At 61.6% G+C, this 18,847-nt stretch overlaps 1 protein-coding gene across 6 annotated transcripts in view; it reads left to right on the forward strand.

Moving 5' to 3' along the window:
• GAS6 (growth arrest specific 6) overlaps positions 1-17,971 on the forward strand; it is a 34,884-nt gene extending 16,913 nt beyond the window's left edge. For 3 of the 6 annotated variants that reach the window (XM_073212293.1, XM_073212292.1, XM_073212294.1), the window contains 12 exons: positions 1,879-2,001; positions 2,536-2,658; positions 5,890-5,996; positions 6,232-6,392; positions 7,079-7,200; positions 8,013-8,131; positions 8,414-8,603; positions 10,673-10,837; positions 11,814-11,982; positions 15,171-15,370; positions 16,337-16,565; positions 17,441-17,971. In XM_073212293.1, coding sequence (XP_073068394.1) covers positions 1,879-2,001; positions 2,536-2,658; positions 5,890-5,996; positions 6,232-6,392; positions 7,079-7,200; positions 8,013-8,131; positions 8,414-8,603; positions 10,673-10,837; positions 11,814-11,982; positions 15,171-15,370; positions 16,337-16,565; positions 17,441-17,595 — 1,863 coding nt within the window. In that variant the 3' untranslated portion in view covers positions 17,596-17,971. Of the gene's footprint in view, positions 1-1,878; positions 2,002-2,535; positions 2,659-5,889; positions 5,997-6,231; positions 6,393-7,078; positions 7,201-8,012; positions 8,132-8,413; positions 8,604-10,672; positions 10,838-11,813; positions 11,983-15,170; positions 15,371-16,320; positions 16,566-17,440 lie in introns of all 6 variants that reach the window. The other 3 variants (XR_012120957.1, XM_037024777.2, XM_037024779.2) reach the window with 3 other exon arrangements.
• The last annotated feature ends 876 nt before the right edge of the window (positions 17,972-18,847 follow it).

Below are 18,847 nucleotides of genomic sequence, written 5' to 3' on the forward strand. Positions count from 1 at the left end.
CAGTCGTCCCAAGGGGAAGTGGGACGTCGGAGGTGAGTGCTGCTGACCCGCATGTCCTGCGCGTGTGATGTTGGAGGCCCCGTGGGCTTGGCGTGGGCCTGTCCCCGATTACCACAGTGACCGCAGTGGAGGGCACGGGTGACTCGGGCCTATATGGGACAAAGAGGCAAAGCTGGAGGACCTCCACGGCCTCGTTACCCCTAGTCAGACAGGCCTCTCCCTGGACACCTGCACCGTGCCTAAGGCGTCCTCTCTGTGGCTGCATGGCCCCTGGAAAGGATGCAACACGGTGTGAGATGACTGGGTGCCAGTGCGGCAGAGAACACGGCGTAGCTGTCTGAGCTGGCCCAGGGTGGCACGCCCCCATGTCAGGCTTGCCCCTTGCCTGGGCCCGGGGACCACAGCTTCTGGGCCACTGAGGAAAGGCACCCAGTTGCCCTCAACTGGAAATGACTTCAGAGAAGCAGGATTGGTGTCGGCCATCAGTGCCTCTAACGCCCACACCAGGGGGACAGCTGGACACACCAGCCCCAGGCCTTGGTTTGGCCCTTAGTTGGACCCCCTGTTGCTCAGGCCTGGATAAGGCAAGTGTCCACCTCAGAAGAAGGAGAACAGCAGAGAGTCACGGGGCGGCCATGAGTGTCTGCAGGCTCAAGACAGGAAGGCCATGGGCAGCATGCAACGACAATGGGATTCCTGCAGGGACCAGGGTAGACCTGCAGGCACTCGGGAGCAGGAAGCCAGGGGCGCCTGGACGGCCTGGTGGGTGTGCGGCTGGAGGCCGGCCTGGGCACTGTGCCTTGGTGGGCTGGCTGGGAGTGGCAGGAAGCCGCCCCCCTTGACAGGGAGCAGCTGTGAATGCAGCGTGGCTGGTCCTCTAAGAACAGGTCAATCCTTCACTCCCTGAGCCCTGCCAGCTCGGCTTCTCCAGTCTTCCCGGGATGCCCCAGTCTCCGTGCCGGCCTGCAGACACCAGCCCTCTGCAGCCCTGTGGCGTCCAGCCTCTCCACGGAGCGCTGACAACACCGCAGTGTTTCAGACGGAGTGTTTGCCCCCCTGCCAGTGCCAGTGCCCTCGAGGGCTCCTGAGCTGGGGGACAGCAGGCCTTCTCTCAGTGGCCCAAACCCGGGGGTGCCCATGGCCAAGCATCCCCGCAATGTGGACTCTGCCTGTGAGGAGCTGCTCCCCCCATCAGAGTCCTGGGGAGGCACCTGCTGAGGGTCTCCTAACCACGGGCCCCAAAGCCACCGGGAACTGTGACGGTCACACTGGGCCCAGGAGGGTGGCTCTTGGAGCAAGAGGGCAGAGCAGGCCTGGCCTGGCGTGGCCCTGAGAGGCTGGGGGTGCAGGGGTGGGCGGGAGGTTCCAGCATGGCCTGCAGAGGCTGGTTTCTGGGAAGAGGGGTTGTGTCCGGAGGCCCAGCCCTGTGGGGGGAACCGTGGAGGTCGGCAGGCTGGGATCCGAGCGAACAGCGAGGGACCCAGGAGATAGACATGCCTGGCAGGGCAGGGACCGCCCCTCACCGCCTAGAAGCCCCGGCGCCAGCCAGGGGCCTCAGGACCAGCTGTCTGGGAGGTCAGACTCAGGCTGGGCCCGGTGCTGCTGCCCCTGCCTCCCCCGGCCCCCCGCCCGAGGGCAGGCAGCTGTTTCCTCTGAGCTGCCTCAGTTTCCTGGGACCAGCCAGGCCCTGGCCAGCCCGTTCCATGACCCCGCTTCTGCCCGGAGATGGGGTCCTGTGTGGCCAGCCCCAGCCAGTGGAGGGGCTGCTGGCACCCAGACGTGCCTCAGCATGCAAACCCCAGGCCAGGGCTCCCGGGGCCGACGGGAGGCTGTGCCCCTGCCTGTGACCCTCCTTCCCTCTCCTTCCCTCCCTCTCAGAGCTGCCCGACCAGTGCTCTCCGAACCCCTGCAATAAGGAGGGGGCGCACGTCTGCCAAGACCTCATGGGCAACTTCTATTGCCAGTGCAAGGATGGCTGGGGTGGCCGGCTCTGCGACAGAGGTGAGGCCAGGTGGGCTGCAGAAGAGCAGCCATGGTCCCCTGGAGCAAAGGAAGGGCCCCCCAGGGTTGAGGGAGCCCCATGGGTGCCCCATGGGCCTCAGCACGTTGGATGAAAAGGGGAGCAGAGTCATATCACCTGCAGTTGTGGGGTGCCAGCAAAGAGGCTGCAGGAGAAGCCCCCAGGACCTGGTTAGCACCTTGGGCCCCTGGGGTCTCTTCTGGGGGCAGCTGGGCCGCACTGAGGCCCTGTCTGCCGGAGGCCTGTGCTCAGCTCTGCTCGTGTGTGGCTTGGCCAGGCTGTGTTCAGGCCCCGTGACGGCTCCGCCAAGTCTGTCCTCACCCACCTTCAGCCTCCACCCTCCTCTGCACACTTGGGTGCCCATGGAGCCCGCACCGTGGACCGTCACCACCCACGGCATGGCAGCTCGCCCCTGCCCACCCCACCCACGGTCTGGGGGTTAGGTGTACAGAGGCCGCCTCACTAAGGCAGGCCATGCGTCACTGCTGGGCTCCCCCCGGACCCTCTGTGCCCAGATGTCAACGAGTGCGGCCAGCAGAATGGTGGCTGCAACCAGATTTGCTACAACAAGCCGGGCAGCTTCCATTGTGCCTGCTACAGCGGCTACGTGCTCTCCCCCGACAGCAGGACCTGCCAAGGTAAGGCCTCCGGACCGCAGCTTCCCTGGGCCTCCCTGTCTCCCTGCCTGCCCTCTGCTCCCGCTTTTATTTTTATTTTTGCAATTGCCAAAGTCGGCCGACTGCCAAGGTTGGCAGTCGCGTTTGCTTTTCCGCAAGAGGTGCTGGCCAGGCCTGGTTTCCTGAGGTTCTGGAGCACAGGGTGGGGAGTCCTGCAGGGAACACATGCCCGGGCATGTCAGTGGCCATGGAGCGCTGCCCAGGACAGAGAGACAGGATGATTCACCAGGATCTGGGGGTGAGACCAGCCCAGCAGAGGAGACCCACTCACTGCCCCGGGATGGGAGGTGGCTGCTGGGCCTGCTTCCAGCGCCCTGGAGCCTGCAGACATTTCCGTGCACCTCGGAGCCCAGGACGTCTCTGGGGGCCGTGGGCAGGGAGGAAAGGGCAGAGGCCCCAGTCCCAGAGACCTCGCCTGTCCACACCCACAGTGTCTTCCACCAGCCTCCCTCTCCACCTCCCACCACCACACGGTTGCTGGCCTCCCTCTGGGAAAGGCCTGCTCATGGACAAGAGCCGAACGCAGCTCAGCCCCGCCCCCTCCTGCTTCCAGACAGTCCGTTCCGGGGCTCTGGGCAGCTGGGGTTCCTGAGCACCCCAGAAGGCCCCACATACCCTGGCCGCCTTCTATCTGGCCAAAGTGCCTCACTTTGCAGGGCAGCTGTCCTCCCCCTGCCCACTGGCGTCTGAGTGCCGTGGGCAGCTTGCCAGGGAAGTGGGGCAGATGCTGCCGAGGGGGAAGCAGCGTGGAGGGGCCTTCCCCGCTTGGGAGGTCAGCCTTGTTTGTCCACGACCGTGGCTCGTGCCCTGACGCTGCATCCGGTGGGCAGAGCGACCTTTCCTTCCTGCTGCCTGCTTGACCTGGCCTCTCTCAGGGCTGCTGCAAGGTGCCGTCCAGACCCAGCTGTGTTGTGGCCTGAGGAGGCACTTCGGCCTGCTGGCAGTGTCCTCGTTTCGGGGAGCCAAGCATGCCCCTTTGTCTGGTGGAAGTATTTAACACAGCACCCAGGGACTCGCTGTTACCTGAGAACACCCCTGCTGTCCTCTGCAGACCAGGGCTGACTGGGGACTTGTATCCGGCGCCCCTGCAGTCGCTGGAGGGGGATCCTCGGGGATCCCAAGCCCACTGTCAGGTTCTGCGTGTCCGAGTGCCTCCAGGCAGGGCTGCTGTGCTGTGAGGGGAAGCGCTGCTCTGACCTCCTTGGGAGACCCCAAGGGACTGGATCGTAGGCTACCCTCAACCCTCCCCCAAGTCTGAGAAGTGGGGGGGGACTCCAGGAGTCTAAGAGGGCCCTGGCATCTAGCTGCCTTTTCCCCCAGAATGGCGCACAGGACAGCAAGTCGGGTCTGCACCCGCCTGGGCCAGCGGGCTGCAAGGCACTCATGAGCGTGACTGATGAATAATTAGCATGACAGCAGGAATCCACCCTCGATGCTGGGTTTTGGGGTGTACTTGCAGGTGCCGGCCCCCATGTGCCTGTCTCCTGGCCACCACCACTCCCTTGGGACCTTAGAACCCTAGGCAGGGGGCTGCAGGCAGCAAGGACGCTGTCACTGTGGTAGGAAGAGGCTGTGCTTCCATCATGTCCTGTTGTCAGGCCTGGAGATGCTGGGGAGTCGCTGCACATGCCTCTAGGGTCTCCCGGGCAGCTTGGGGAAAGGGTACTGGGTGGGAGTGTGGGTGCAGGCCTGTCTCTCTACTGGGTGCAGGAAGGGGGGACGGGCTGCCGAAGGCTGGGGGTGCAGGAGGGTGGGCTGGGCCAGCCCCTCTCCTGGGGAAGTAGTAGTGAGAGGCTGGCACCTGTTTGAGGACCCGCTGGCCTCTGCCAGGCGACACAGTGGGGCCAGGCCTGGGCTTTCTGTGTCTGCTGCCAGCACCACCACCTCCCATGTCCAGCCCTCCTGGGTCATCATGCTCTATGGTTAATGGGGAGATGGCGGTGTCTTTGATGGGTAAAGTATCAGGACGTTGAGGATTAGGAAAGGGCATGGAGAAGAACAGGATCTTGGGGACCCCATGGAGGAGTTAGAGTCCTGCGGCCCCCGCCCCCCGAGTTCAGGAGTCTGTGACCACACAGGCCCAGTGCAGAAGGAAGCCGTGGCACAGGACCGCAGGGGTGGCCTGATGTGGGGTCCCCACTGTTTCCCTGAGGTGGGTGGGGCCAGCCTGGCTTGGCTGGGGTACAGCAGGGACAGTTCTGAAAGAGCCAAAGGCCCCAGGCCCGGGCCCCTCTCTGGTGCTGCTGGGCGGCCTGGTTCCCCAGTGTGTTCGGCTCTGCATCTGGGACTGGTGAGAGACGGTCCTGGGCCTCCCAGCCACCCTCGGGAAGTCTGGAGTCATCCGCCCACCAGGCCTACAGGCCCTGAGGGGCTCCAGACCCCATCCAGGGCATCATGGAGTGGCTGGCGGGCCAGCCGTGCCTGCTCTGCCCCCAGTGCCCAGCCGGTCACCTGCCCAGATCATAAGCCTCGTGGAGCCAGTGAAGGCTGGCAAGTCTGCTGGGTAGCCCCAGAGCTTTTCCTGCCATTGTGGAGGGTCTTATCAGCTCTGGTCAGAGGGCTAGTGCTGGCAAAGCTCCTTCGTGCAGGGACCCCACCCGACCCTCTAGGCAGCACGTGGTCCCTGCTCCCGGGCGCTCTGCCTGTGGTCCCCCCACTTCCCCCAGCTCTGCTGCCTGTGCTGAGGGGACGAGGTTTCTCAGATGCAGAGGTGGGGCTGGCCCAGCTGGCTTCCGAGGCGAGGCGTGGGGTCAGGAGCATCACCAGCGATCGTCCTGACACAGGGAGCCCCCCGGGGAAGGTGCGCTGCAACGTGCTAGGCCTTCGCTGTGCAGGCGTGTCGCCCTGAGGAACCCGGGCTGTTTGAAGCAGCAGTCGCACTGTCAAGATGCCCCTTCTGACCCTGTAGGAAATGGGTTTCTAACTGGGATTTTTCTACTTTGCCGAAGTGGAGAATGGGCAGCCGAGCTGGGAGAGAGCCTTGGCGACACCATTACTGTGGTGCGTGGTTTCCAGTGGACAGACAGCGTAGGTGGAGTGAAGTTTGCCGCTAAAGGCAAGAGCCGAGTCCAGGGGCCAGAAAGGTCAGCACAGGGTTCCCAACGCAGGAGGCTCCAGGTAGAGAGGCCCCCGGTGACTTTCTGTCTCCAGTTGTTTAAACTGAGCAACAACTGTGTGCACACCCCTGACCAGGCAGTGCCCCGTCCAGCACCTGAACCCAGCTCCTCAGCTGGGGCTCTGACCAGAAATGCCCCCACAACCTCTGCTCATAGGCCTCAAGCTGCGAAGGCCAGTGGATGGTAGGGAGGGGAGGGGAAGGCAGTGGGGAGGGAGGGCAGAGGGGGAGGGGAGGGAGGCTGTGGGGAGGGTGGCCCCGGGGGAGGGCGGGGAAGCCCTGGCTGGAGGTGCCCAGCACCCTGCCTGCCCTAGGCTCTCCCTGAAGAGCCGGATGCCTCAGGCCTGCGCTCAGCTTGGTGGCTGGGGAGGCCCCTGGTTTCCCGGTCACTGGGTTCCGGCCGCCACATCCTCTGTCAGCACAGGGATGGCGTGGTCCTTTGCTGGCCCCCTTGCAGACATCGACGAGTGTGTGGACACGGGCGCCTGCGGGGAGGCACGCTGCCGGAACCTGCCCGGCTCCTACTCCTGCCTCTGCGACGCGGGCTACGCCTTCAGTCCCCGGGAGAGGGCCTGCCAAGGTACCTCCCAGCCCTGCAGAGCCACATGCTTGGGCCGTGCACCACGCACATGGGGACGTGCGCTCAAGCGTGCGCCCGCACACACATGCACATGCCACCACACATGTGCACACACGTAGCTCTTGGTGCCGGGCCCCTCCTCCAAACTGCCACAGGTGGTGGGGAAAGGGTCACAGGAGATGCACCACGCTCCTGGGCAGGCAGGCTTCTCTCTGACCCTTGGTTCGGCCCACTCTGCAGGGACATGCCCGCGACAGCTCGCAGGCCGACTCCTGCTGTGTCCTGGGGGCACAGAGAGATGCACTCCACCAGCCTTCCACTGGTCACCCCTCCAGAGCAGGACAGGGTGGTCCCAGCCCCCGCACCCTGCTGGTCTGCCCTCCAGGGCCACCCCCGGGCCCCTCAGGCAGCCGCAGGGACACCCACTGGTGGCCCAGCCTGGGCACCATCACATTGTTGGCTGACCTGGCCACATGCAGGGCCTCACTTTTCAGCACCCTGGGCCCTGCTGCTAACACCTCCCCTGGAACAGCAGAGGCGTCCAGGCCTGTGGAGCAGGGCTGGGGTGGGGGTGCCTCCTGAGTCGCACACTAGGGGTCTGTGTCCACAGCCAACGCCCCGCACGTGTGATCAGAGAGAGGGTGTGGTGGCAGAATGAGCTTTGACCCCTCCCCTGTGGCCAGCAGATGTGGACGAGTGTGCCGAGAGCCGCTGCGAGCAGGCCTGCGTCAACTCCCCGGGGAGCTACAGCTGCCACTGCAATGGCCGTGGGGGCCTCAAGCTGTCCCAGGACATGAACACCTGCGAGGTAGGACCCCACCCATGCCAGATGCCCGGCCCATGGACATGCCACTGTGCACTGCGCAGTTATGGGCGAGGGGGAGGTTTACCCAGGTCAGCGCTCCCACAGAAAGTCCTCAAGCGTGCGCCCGCACACACACGCACATGCCACCACACATGTGCACACACGTAGCTCTTGGTGCCGGAGAGGCGCGTGGCCGAGTGGCCAGGGAAGGGGCAGGTCACCCTCCACGACGCTCTAGGTAGCGCAGGGCCAGCATGTGAACACGTGCAGTTCCCATCCCCACCTGCTCAGGCTCTGTGATGCGGGTGCCCGCAGAGCCTCCTGACCGTGGCCCAGCCCACCCCTCAGCACAGTGGAGAAGCTGCATCATAGAGCAGAGAACATTCTAGAAACAAGTCTTCAGGGCCTCCGTGGTTTACCTATGTTACAATGTTTTACCATTTTTTTTAATGTTTTTACTATATCATTATATATTTATTCTTACAGTATTTTATCCTGTGTTGGGAACATTTCATAGCTTAATAATAGCAAGATGGCCATTGGCAGGGCAGGCGGGCAGCAGACACAGGGCAGCGTGGGGACAGGAGCCCCAGGCCCCTGCAGGGACCCGTGAGCCCTGCCCTGAGGCCCCAGGTGGTGGACCAGGTTGTAGTGGCGCCTCGGGTTTCACCAAGAACACAGCCCAGGTCCGTGCTGGAGCCCCTGGGTGGCCGCTGGGCAGCTGAGGGAGAGCTCGCCCAGCGTCCAGATGGGGCCTGTGTGACCAGGAGTGGCTGAGCTGCACCGCCTGATGCCCCTCGCTCCCGTTTGGACAGGACATTCTGCCCTGTGTGCCCTTCAATGTGGCCAAAAGCGTGAAGTCCTTATACCTGGGCCGCATGTTCAGCGGGACACCTGTGATCAGACTGCGCTTCAAAAGGCTGCAGCCCACCAGGTGAGGGGGCAGCTCATGCATGGCACAGCCACGAGCCGCGCAGAGCCCGGGCAGGCCGTCCTCGCCGCTGGCTCTTGGCACAGCTGCAGCACAGCACAGCGCGGGTCTCTGCTCTGTGCCGGCAGCTTGCCTCCAGACTGCTTCTGGTGCTGGGGAGGATTCTGGGGTGCAGAGTGGGGGCCCTGGCCTGCCACCTGCCGCTGCTCCTAATGCCGTTGAGCTCCCACCGGGAAGGAGGCCCCGAGCTGTGAACGACCATTTGTTTCTCCTGCCGGGACCCAGGCTAGTGGCTGAGTTCGACTTCAGGACCTTTGACCCCGAAGGCGTCCTCTTCTTTGCTGGAGGCCCTCAAAACGGCACCTGGATTGTCCTGGGCCTGCGGGCCGGCCGGCTGGAGCTACAGCTCCGCTACCGTGGCATTGGCCGCGTCACCAGCAGTGGGCCCGTCGTCAGCCACGGCATGTGGCAGACGGTGAGTGTGGTGGGCACAGGGCCCTGGCATCCATCTGCTCACACGCTCACCTGCTGTACGGGTGGCGGGCGAGGACAGGCCCTGCCTGGGAGGTCTGCACTCTGACGGGGCGTTTTCTCACCACAGAGTCAGTGTGGCTCCTGCCCGAGTGGGGGTTCTCAGTGGGCGACTCCACCAGGGGACACCTGGCTGTGTCTGGAGACAGTCCCTTTTGTCACGGCTGGGGGTGGGGGCTCCTGGCAGCTGGGTGAGGCCAGGGGCTGCCGGACGCCCTGCAGCACACAGGTGCCCACCTCAGAACTGTCTAGGGCAGACTGTCAGCAGCGTGGGGGCTGAGACCCCTGGACTGGGTCTGGGCGCCTGCCTGGTGTCTGGGCCCAGGAGCTCAGCTTTCAGCATAGGGCAGGTCAGCTGGGATGCTGGCACCACCCTGGGACCTGGCCTCTGGGGCCTGCCCGGCCCTGCTGGACTGCCCACTCACATCAGTGCATCTTGGTGGCGTGAGCTGACCACACGCCTGAACCAGCTGGTGCCAGTTAGACCTGCAGCTGGGGCGGCCGGCTTTGAGGGTCCTGCCCTGCATTCCAGGGCCTGGAGCACTGTAGTCTGGGACACACACCTCCTTCCAGACCCTCGGAGGTCCCAGCGGGAAGTGGCTTTTAGATGTAAACACTAGAAAGAAAAATGGCAAAAGCATCCTTTTGCTTTAGAAATGAAGATAAAATGGAAAATTTCACCTTGGGCTGTGTGAATAAAAACATTCCAGACAGCTACAGACCAATATCCCTGATGAACATCGAGGCAAAAATACTCAACAAAATATTAGCAAACTGAATTAAAAAATACATCAAGAGGATCACACACCATGATCAACTGGGATTCATCCCAGGGATGCAAGGATGGTACAACACTCAAAAATCCATCAACATCATCCACCACTTCAACAAAAAGGACAAAAACCACATCACATGATCATCTCCATAGATGCTGAAAAAGCATTCAACAAAATTCAACATCCATTCATGATAAAAACTCTCAACAAAATGGGCATAGAGGGCAAGTACCTCAACATAATAAAGGCCACATACAACGAACCCACAGCCAACATCATACCTAACAGGGAGAAGCTGAAAGCTTTTCTTCTAAGATCAGGAATAAGACAAGGATGCTCACTCTCTCTGCTTTTATTCAACATAGTACTGGAGTTCCTAGCCACGGCAATCAGACAGCACAAATAAATAAAGTCATCCAGATTGGCTATTGTAAAACAAACAAACAAACATTACAGTCAGTACTTCCATCCTGCAGCTCATTCTTCCAGACTGTTAGGTGAGCCCCTGAGCGGCAGTGTTGCCATCGGCAAGCTGCTGACGGACGCTTAGCCTCGGGGAAGTGGCCTGTGGGCTGAGAAGCAGGCCTCCGCATGTGGAAGCTGGCCCTGGGGCTTGAGGGGCCTGGGTGGGGTGGGTGCCCCTGGTGGGAGGGGGGAGAAGCATGGCCAGGGGCATAGCTGGCCCCACCCTGGACCAGCCGGTCGTCCAGGAGCAGGGCCGGCTCAGAGGTGATGCCCGCCTGCCTTGCTGACCGGAGCCAGCCCCCAGCGGCACCTTGCGCCTTACTTTTCCGCTCAGACTCAGCCAAGCACCTGCCTGTCCCTCCACCTTAGCAGAAAGGACTGGTGGACTTTGGGAGGCTCAGGAAGGCGCATGGTGCACAGAGTGGTCAGTTGTTTTCCCACATGGAGAGGTTTAGGTGAATTTATGTGTTAGTTAGAGGGGCGGAAGCGAGGGACCAGAGTGGGGGTGTGGCTGAGGGGCCGCTGGCGCCAGGGGCCATCTGCTCTCTGGGGCAGCTCCTGGCTGTGGCTTAAGGAGGGCCCAGGAACTCAGGATGAGAAAGGTGGCCCGGGGTTCGCCTGAAGGATGACAAGCAGGGGGAGGAGGCCAGCGCTGGGGGGGGCTGCAGCCTTACCCGAGGCCGCAGGGAGGTCGTGTGGAGTGCACGGGCTATGCCGGGGTCAGTGCCTCCGGCAGAAGGGTCAGTCCCCTCCCAGAACTCCTTCTCCGCAGATCTCTGTTGAGGAGCTGGAGCGGAACCTGGTGATCAAGGTCAACAAGGACGCTGTGATGAAGATCGCAGTGGCCGGGGACCTCTTCCAGCTGGACAGGGGGCTGTACCATCTGACCCTCACTGTCGGGGGCCTTCCCTTCAAGGAGACCGACCTGGTCCAGCCTGTAAGCAAGTCACCGTCTGGGGTCAGGGCCCGGGGCCCCTGTGCGGGCAGTCTGGAGCTGCGATGCCCGTGTTTAGCGCTGACAAGGTCAGCAGAGGCGCCTGATCCCATTATTTGTTTTCATGAGACATTTGAGTTCTCAGCTGAACTGATAATAAATTGTTTATCTTGCAGAGGAGATAAAAACACAATGAAATAATTCTTTAACAAAAAGAACAACCACTTTTTTGGACCATTCCCAAGAACATTTGGGTTGCTGACCCTGTTAGGATTTCCACAGGGAGAGATCTGGGGAGGTCACTGCTGATCGTTTTTCAAAGTCCTGCCACTTGTCACCTCCCCTCACATGTCCCCCGTCTGTGTTCTCCGACCCCCACATGCTGATGTCGGTCGCCAGAATCTCAGCTTTGTGATCATAACTTCCACGCCAAGCACAGAAATGAGTCATGACCCTGTTGAGGTCCGAGGGGTGCGCTCTGTTAGCACCGTCTTCCCTCAGGGGCAGAGGGGACGTCCTGCACATGACCATTAGCACCAGACCCCTTCTCAGGGCTCCTGCACTGTGCATGCCATTTACAGCCCTCATGCCGCCACACTTTATAGTGAGGGCGGAGGTGACCACACAGTGAGCAGGTTGAGTAGCATTGCCAGCCCCTGGGCTCACTCCTGCACTGCACCCCCGGAGGGACCACCAGGCCGACTGCCAGCCAGGCCACCATACCACATGCCCTCTCAGAAGGCGGTCAGCCACCTGCCCTCTGCTTTCTGTGGGCTGGTACAGACAAAGGGATCCCACAGTGAGTCATTTGTCAAGCATGCAGCCATTTTGTGGAATAAACCTGCAGATGATGTTTGTCTGCTCAGCAGCGGATTTCCACATCCTGTGCCAAGGGGCCTGCCCACGGCCAGGGTGGCATCAGCCACATGGCCTCCGCTGTGGCTCCCAGGAAGCCACTGGGATTTCTCTGTCTTTCCAGATAAACCCGCGCCTGGATGGCTGTATGAGGAGCTGGAACTGGTTGAACGGAGAAGACACCACCATCCAAGAAACAGTCAAGGCGAACACAAGGATGCAGTGCTTCTCCGCAGCCGAGAAAGGCTCCTTCTACCCCGGGACTGGGGCTGCCTTCTACCGCCTGCAGTACGGTGGGTCCTGGCTCCCGTGGGCGTGGCTGCGACGGCACTTTCAGCCAGCATTCACTAAAAAACGGACAAGCTAAGAAACCCTTCCTCCCCAGGTCAATAGTGCCCAGGACAGGCTAAGCCCACATCAGGCTCTGGGCCAGTGCAGCTCAGGGAACAGGCCCGGCTCTCAGGGGCCTCAACTCTGAGAGAGCAGGGGTGTAATGCCGCCATGGGGCACGGAGCTGACAGAGCAGGGGGGTAACCCTGCCGTGGGGCAGGGGGCTGATAGAGCAGGGGTGTAACCCCACCGTGGGGCAGGGAGCTGACAGAGCAGGGGGGTAACCCCGCCGTGGGGCAGGGGGCTGACGGAGCAGGGGTGTAACGCCGCCATGGGGCACGGAGCTGACAGAGCAGGGGGGTAACCCCGCCGTGGGGCAGGGAGCTGACGGAGCAGGGGTTGTAACCCCACCGTGGGGCAGGGGGCTGACGGAGCGGGGTTGTAACCCCACCGTGGGGCAGGGAGCTGACGGAGCAGGGGGGTAACCCTGCCATGGGGCAGGGGGCTGACGGAGCAGGGGTGTAACCCCACCGTGGGGCAGGGGGCTGACAGAGCAGGGGTGTAACCCTGCATAGCAGGGGAGTGGGGAGCTGGGATGTAACCCCACCACGGGGCACGGGTCGTGGGAAAGAAGGGTTGACTAGAGCGGGCATGGCGGGCAGAGCCCAGTGACCTGTCCAGACACACTGGCCTGTGCAAGGGCTTGTTGAGGGCTGGGCCTGAGGCTGGCTGGGTGTCACCGTCCACCCTGATGGCTGTCCAGGGAATGAGTGTAGCTGCAGGAGGCAGAGGGTTCGCCCAAAGCCCTCCTGGCTTGTGTAATGCAGGGCCCTTGATTTGTTAACACAACGCTCTTTACTTTTATTATCAAATTTGTGACAATTCACTGTAAAAACAATCATAACATGCTGCTAAATGAGCATTTAAGCATAAATTTCCCAGGACATGAATTAACCTTCCAAGACACACACGTTACCAGATGCCCAGTGATAGAAATGTGCCCTGAGGATGTTGGATCGGTGAGGTGGCTAAGCAATTCAGTTGTCTGATTTTGGTTCTGGACTCGGGGTTTTCCTCCTGGAGCTCACCAGCTCGAGCCGTCGGTCACTGTTACATCTGGGCTCTAGGCTGAGCGGCTCTCGGGCTTGAGAGTCTCAGGAAAGCCACGTGTCCTGCCAGGAAAGGGCACATGCACACAGAGGGGCAAGCGGGCAGGCTCCCAGCCCCTGGGGATGTCCTTGGAGTCCCTGCCAGACCCTTGTCTGTCCAGCAGCTTCCCTGGGTGCCTCCTGGGTCTCTGTGGCTCCTGCAGGCACCCTGATCCAGGGGGTGCTCTGTGCTGACCTTGCACTTCATCTCCTGCCCAGGCTCCAGGGGCCGCTCCTAGCTGTGTCCCCGCTCTGCCCACATCCCCAGCTCATGAGAGTCCCACTAGGCCCCCTCAGTCCCTCTGTTCCTAAGCTCTGAGCCTGTCACGGGGAAACACCACCAGACCATCTTCCCAGCTGGCCAGCCCTGGAGGGCAGGCAGTACCCTCCCACCTGCAGACCTCACTGCCACGTGGTGCCGCCTGCACCCGGCGGGTCTCTGCTCAGCAGTCTCCCCTCCTGGGCAAGACTCACCCCCTATAGCGTGTGCTTAACTACTGAAAACATTGCGCGCCGTTATAGTGTTTCTGAGACAAGAATCACTCACTCTTTATACAACCATTAGTCCTTTAGCCTTCATTTTACACATACAGATCTGGGACATTATTATGGTATTTAAGGTAAGATCGGGTCATATAAACCACTTAATCCTCCTTGTAGTTAGTGTCATACGCATTTTTCCTGTTGTAACACGGACCTCACAGGTGCGTCCCAGTCGCTGCAAACACCCCGTTACTGCACACACCACAGGCCGCTTACCATTCTCACTGTGTGGTCTCTACTTGGAAGTTTGATGCCAGCAAAGGCATTTTTACAGACTTTATACCTCTGGCATCCATTCCGTAGCACAGAGGAGTCTCAAAGGAAAGTCCCGTGCGCTCAGCAGCAGAGCTCCAAGGGCGGGCTCACCAGGTAGGAGGTCAGAGCCCTAGGAAGGCAGCGTGTCGCTGCCCCTCTAGCCCCAAGTGGGCTCCTGAGGATGGCCAGGCGGCCTTGCTGCACTGCTAATGACAGCGCATGTCCGGTCGATCCATCAGAGGAGCCGCTTCCCTCCCTGAAGGCAGTGGCCTTCCTGTTCTGAGTGCATTCAGTTCCCAGAGCCACTACTGAGAACTCAGGGACGGGGACCCACTCGTGGTACAAGGAGCCCACAGCCCAGTGGAGGAAGAGACGCAAGCACACCATTCACTCCTGACAACCGGCTGCTGCCTGCGGCGAGGGCATCCGAGCCCTAAAGTATGCAGACAGCACCCTGGTGTCACCCCACCCTCACTGTCTCCTCTGTACAGACTCTGGGTTCTTAGGGCATAGAAACACGGAAAACCAAGAGGGGCCGGTTTCTTCTGACTTCTCAACAGCAGGGGATTGAAATGGGGTCCAAATACAGGGTGGTGTTTGCTCAGAGGACCAAGATCCAGCCCTTTCTACCAGCGTGTGCTTGGGAACTGTTTGTGTAAGATAAATAGATGCTGAATACATATTTCATTGAGATGGATTTTATATATGACATACCCTTTATATATCATGTATTTATTGAACATGTTACATATAAAATGCATCTAAATGAAAAGCCATCCACTGAGGCTTTAGAATATAAAAATTGCAACTCGGAGTGTGCTCTGTTGGAAAAATGCCACGGCCCCTTCTATTTGCTCTGCATTTTAAACTCTTCAAAGTCCTTCCAACTGTCAGCTGCCCGAAGCCGCAGGTGCTGCCACATTCAGCAGGTGGACGTGCCTGGGTCCGTGTGGCCAGCTGGTCACCTGAGAGAGGCGGCCCCAGGGCCTTTGGGTGGAGGGCCAGAACCTGAACCAAGGGCCCAGGTCTGCCTCTCACTGCCCAGCTGCTGGCTGTTGGCTCAGCAGCGATGGATTCTTAAAAGCTGAGCCGTGAGTTACTGCAGCTTCCCACCTGCTGCCTGCAGCCAGGCCGCATCGCCACCAGCGGGGGCAGGCCCAGGAGCCAGTGGCTGCTGCCCACTCGGCCTTCCTCTGACTTGACAGCCTTGCAATGTGCCGCCTTCGTTGCAGCCCAGACCTCCTCGGATGCTGGGATGGGAGCAACCTGGGAAGTGGAGGTCGTGGCTCGGATCCGCCCCGCCACTGACACCGGGGTGCTGCTTGCACTTGTGGGCGACGACCACACTGTGCTGCTGTCCGTGGCCCTGGTGGACTACCACTCCACCAAGAAGCTTAAAAAGCAGGTACCATGTGCTGCCCCGCCCAACCCAGAGCTGCCTCCCCAGCACCCCACAGAGGCTGCCACCCTTGGGCCCCACACGCCATCCCCCGAGCCCCACCGGGCCACCCCCGCCCCCGGAAGTTCTGTCGTTGGCACGGCTCTCACCAGGGTCTCAGCAGCCACACTTGGCCCGGGGACGTGGTTGATGTGGAGTCACCCGGCACCACTGGGGGTCAAGCTGCTGTGCAGGGCTGCCAGGCCCGAGTCCAGGTGTGCAGCGGGGCTACCCTCCCAGGCCCTGCTGCAATGGGGACCAGCGGGGACAGGCTTGTGGCAGACCCCCTGCACAGGTCCACGCTGTCTGCGCTGCTTTCCCTCCAGCCTCCAGCATTTGGAATGAATTGCTGGGAGCCCCCTGGAAGCTGTGGTGACCGCTCCCCAGGGGGAGGAGACGGGAGAGGCAGGGCTGCGTGATGTGATGCCGGGGCGTGTTTCTGGCCCGTGTCATCAGCGGCGCCTCTGCCTTGCGGAGAGCATTCCAGGCTGCAGGGGTGGCTGCCCCTGAGATGCGTGTTTGCTGGGGCCCCATGCTTTGTGTTGGCGGCTCCCTGGGGGTTCACATGGAGGAATCTGTCACCGAGCACCAACATGCTAGTGGCTTTAGTCCACTCCTGCCCAGGCCCATGCGGGGCATCTGGATGGCTGGAATGTGTGGTCCCCCAACTCCCGGCCCAGGATGGCTTGCTTGTTTGCCCTCCATCTCCCTAGGCCAGCCCCCTGGCTTTACACATACAGAAACTGAGCCCGAGCCCAGCGTCCGCAAGACGCAGCTCCCAGGCCTCTGAGCCCTATCCCAGCCCAGGCCGCAGGAGACCCTGCCCCCCAGGAGGGCGAGGGCATAGGAGACCCTAGGCCAGGCAGGGACCCCACCCCCACTCATGGCTGCCACCGCCCCCACACCTGCGTGCTCAGCGTGCCCCCCCTGCAGCTGGTGGTCCTGGCCATGGGGAGCACCGTGCTGACCCTGATGGAGATCAAGGCCTGTGATGGCCAGGAGCACACAGTGGCCGTCGCCGTGAGGGAGGACGAGGCCACCCTGGCAGTCGACGGCACCCGGGGCCAGAGCGAAGTGAGCCCTGTGGGGCTGCGAGAGAGGCTGGCTGAGCTCGGGGGACACCTGCAGGGCTCTGTGCTCACCTTCGTCGGGGGGCTGCCAGGTAGGCCGCGCGTGGGCTGCCGTGCGGGGGTCCCCCAGCCCGCTTACCACACACGGAGCCTGGGCACCTCTACGGAAATGCACCTTTGCTGGGAAGAAGAGTGCAGGTGGCTTTACGGCCAGTGCCTCTGTGCCCTCAAGTTCAAGTTTATCAGGCCAGGCGGTGGCCCACAGGTGGGGGCTGACAGCACGCATTCTGGGGTGAGGGTGGCCTCAGCCCGTCTCCCCATGTCCTCCAAGGGCACCTGCCCAGGCGTGCCTCTCACTGCAGCTCCAGCCTGGGCCCCCCTCCACCCCCGTGCCCCCGCTGCCTCACCCCCACTCCTGGTGTCTGGCCACTGCAGCAGCAGCAGACGGCCACTGCATGCCACCTCCCATGGATGGGGCGAGTCCTGGTCGGGTGGACAGTGAGCTTGCTTGTGACCATGGGCTGGGTGACCCTGTGGGCCCCTGGCCACAGCCACTGACCAGTGCAGGACCTCACGGGCCGCAGACAGTCTTGGCTTCCAGATGAGAATGCCATTTAGTCTCAATAAACAAAGCTTTGAAAAGGATGAGAGGGTGGGAGGCCCTGCGGTGTGAGTAACTCACTGGGGCCAAGAAGATACTTGTCTAATCTGTTTGGCTAGCTGTGTTGTTCTGGGGTGCAGGAATGGGGTTGGGGGTGTCCTGCCAGAGCCTGACTGAAGGCGGCTGGTGCTGGCCTGGGGCACGTCGCCGGCTGGGGTGGTGATGTTCTGGAAAGAAAGGAATCCGTGCCCCTCAGGAGATGGGCTGGGGACTGAGGCCCCATGGGTGCCCGCGAGTGCTGGGGCAGAGGCGGGGTGCGGCCGTGGCTGGCCCACTGAGACGGTCTGTTCCTGCCCCTCTGCCCAGATGTGCCACTGACCTCGGCCCCCGTCACAGCCTTCTACCGCGGCTGCATGTCGCTGGAGGTCAACAGGCAGGCGCTGGATGTGGACGAGGCCGCCTACAAGCACAGCGACATTACATCGCACTCCTGCCCCCCTGCCATGCAGGCTGCCCCCTAGGCTGGCCACGGGCACAGGTGCCACCAGGCGCCGCCCCCCCTTTCTCTCCAGAAAGAGGGAAGAAGGGAGGGCGTGAGTCACCCCAGCCCCGCACGAGCAGTCCCCGGAGCGGCACCCTCGCGAGCTGAGCTCTGAGACCGTTCTTCACCTTGTAAAATACGTGTACATAGCTGAGAGGACTGGTGTTAACAACCGAAACCATGTCCGCCCCCAGAGCGTCTGAGCGAAGCCAGGCTCCAAGGAGTCGACCTGAGCTTAGAGGCCGGCACGTGCCAGAGCGGACCCAGGAAAATAATTCTCTATTATTTTTATTACCAGATGTTTCTTTCTGACCTAAAAATATGGAAAAATAAAATATTTACAGAAACCTTTTTAACTCTGTTGGCAATCCTGGCTCTTGGCACCTTGCGCACCCTGTAGCTTGGGTCAGAGATCCGGGAGGCAGGACTGCAGCCATGGGTCTTGTGGGAGACCCCTGAGTCCAGACGTGCATGGCCTCTGCACCCCCCGCAATGCCCAGCTGAGTTTCTGGCCCGGGCAGTTCTGGCCTCTGAAGCTGGGCAGCCAACTGCTGCTTGCTCTGCGGTGGGACAGGCCGCTCTGCTCAGCTGGCCCTGGGGCAGTGGGGCTGGTGAGCTCAGGGCAGCCCCCTTGCCTCCCTGGACAGACCCGGTCCCTCAGCCTCACCCACCCTAAAGACATGGTCTGTTTTCTGCCCTGGAGAGGCCGGGAGCAGGGCTGCATGGCATGTAGCCTGTGGGGTTCCAAGTGCGGGGCCCCTGGCCTGGCTCCCAGCCTAGGAGAGGGTGGACCCCCCACTCTCTGTCCCCAAGGAGGAGCTGTAACTATGCCACTAGGCACTTGCCTGAAGGGACAGAAGGGGGCTGGCAATCAAATGCCCAGCAGGAGGGCCCTGGGACGTGCCTACCCGAGATGGCTGGGCTGAGGCCAGGAAGTATGGGGCTGACGCGACGGGGATACACAGTGGCTGGCGTGTTGCAGCCCCATGAGGGTCATGTGGGGCCTCAACACGCTCGCCTATATCCTTGGGTTCCTGATGACCTGAGCCCACCTGTCTGTTACCAGCCACTCCACGGCCCATGTGTGTGTGTGTGCGCGCGCGCGCGCCAGCACCACCCGGTCCGCATGGGAGGCAGCTCGCTCAGGCCATGCTGGCTGTGCCCCTTCTCTTGTTCTTACTAAACATTTGGCAGCACCTGGTGGAAGTCTTGTTGACACAGGACTCAAGAAA

This window comes from Manis javanica, chromosome 9 (genome assembly GCF_040802235.1).
Source record: "Manis javanica isolate MJ-LG chromosome 9, MJ_LKY, whole genome shotgun sequence".
Lineage (NCBI taxonomy): Eukaryota > Metazoa > Chordata > Mammalia > Pholidota > Manidae > Manis > Manis javanica.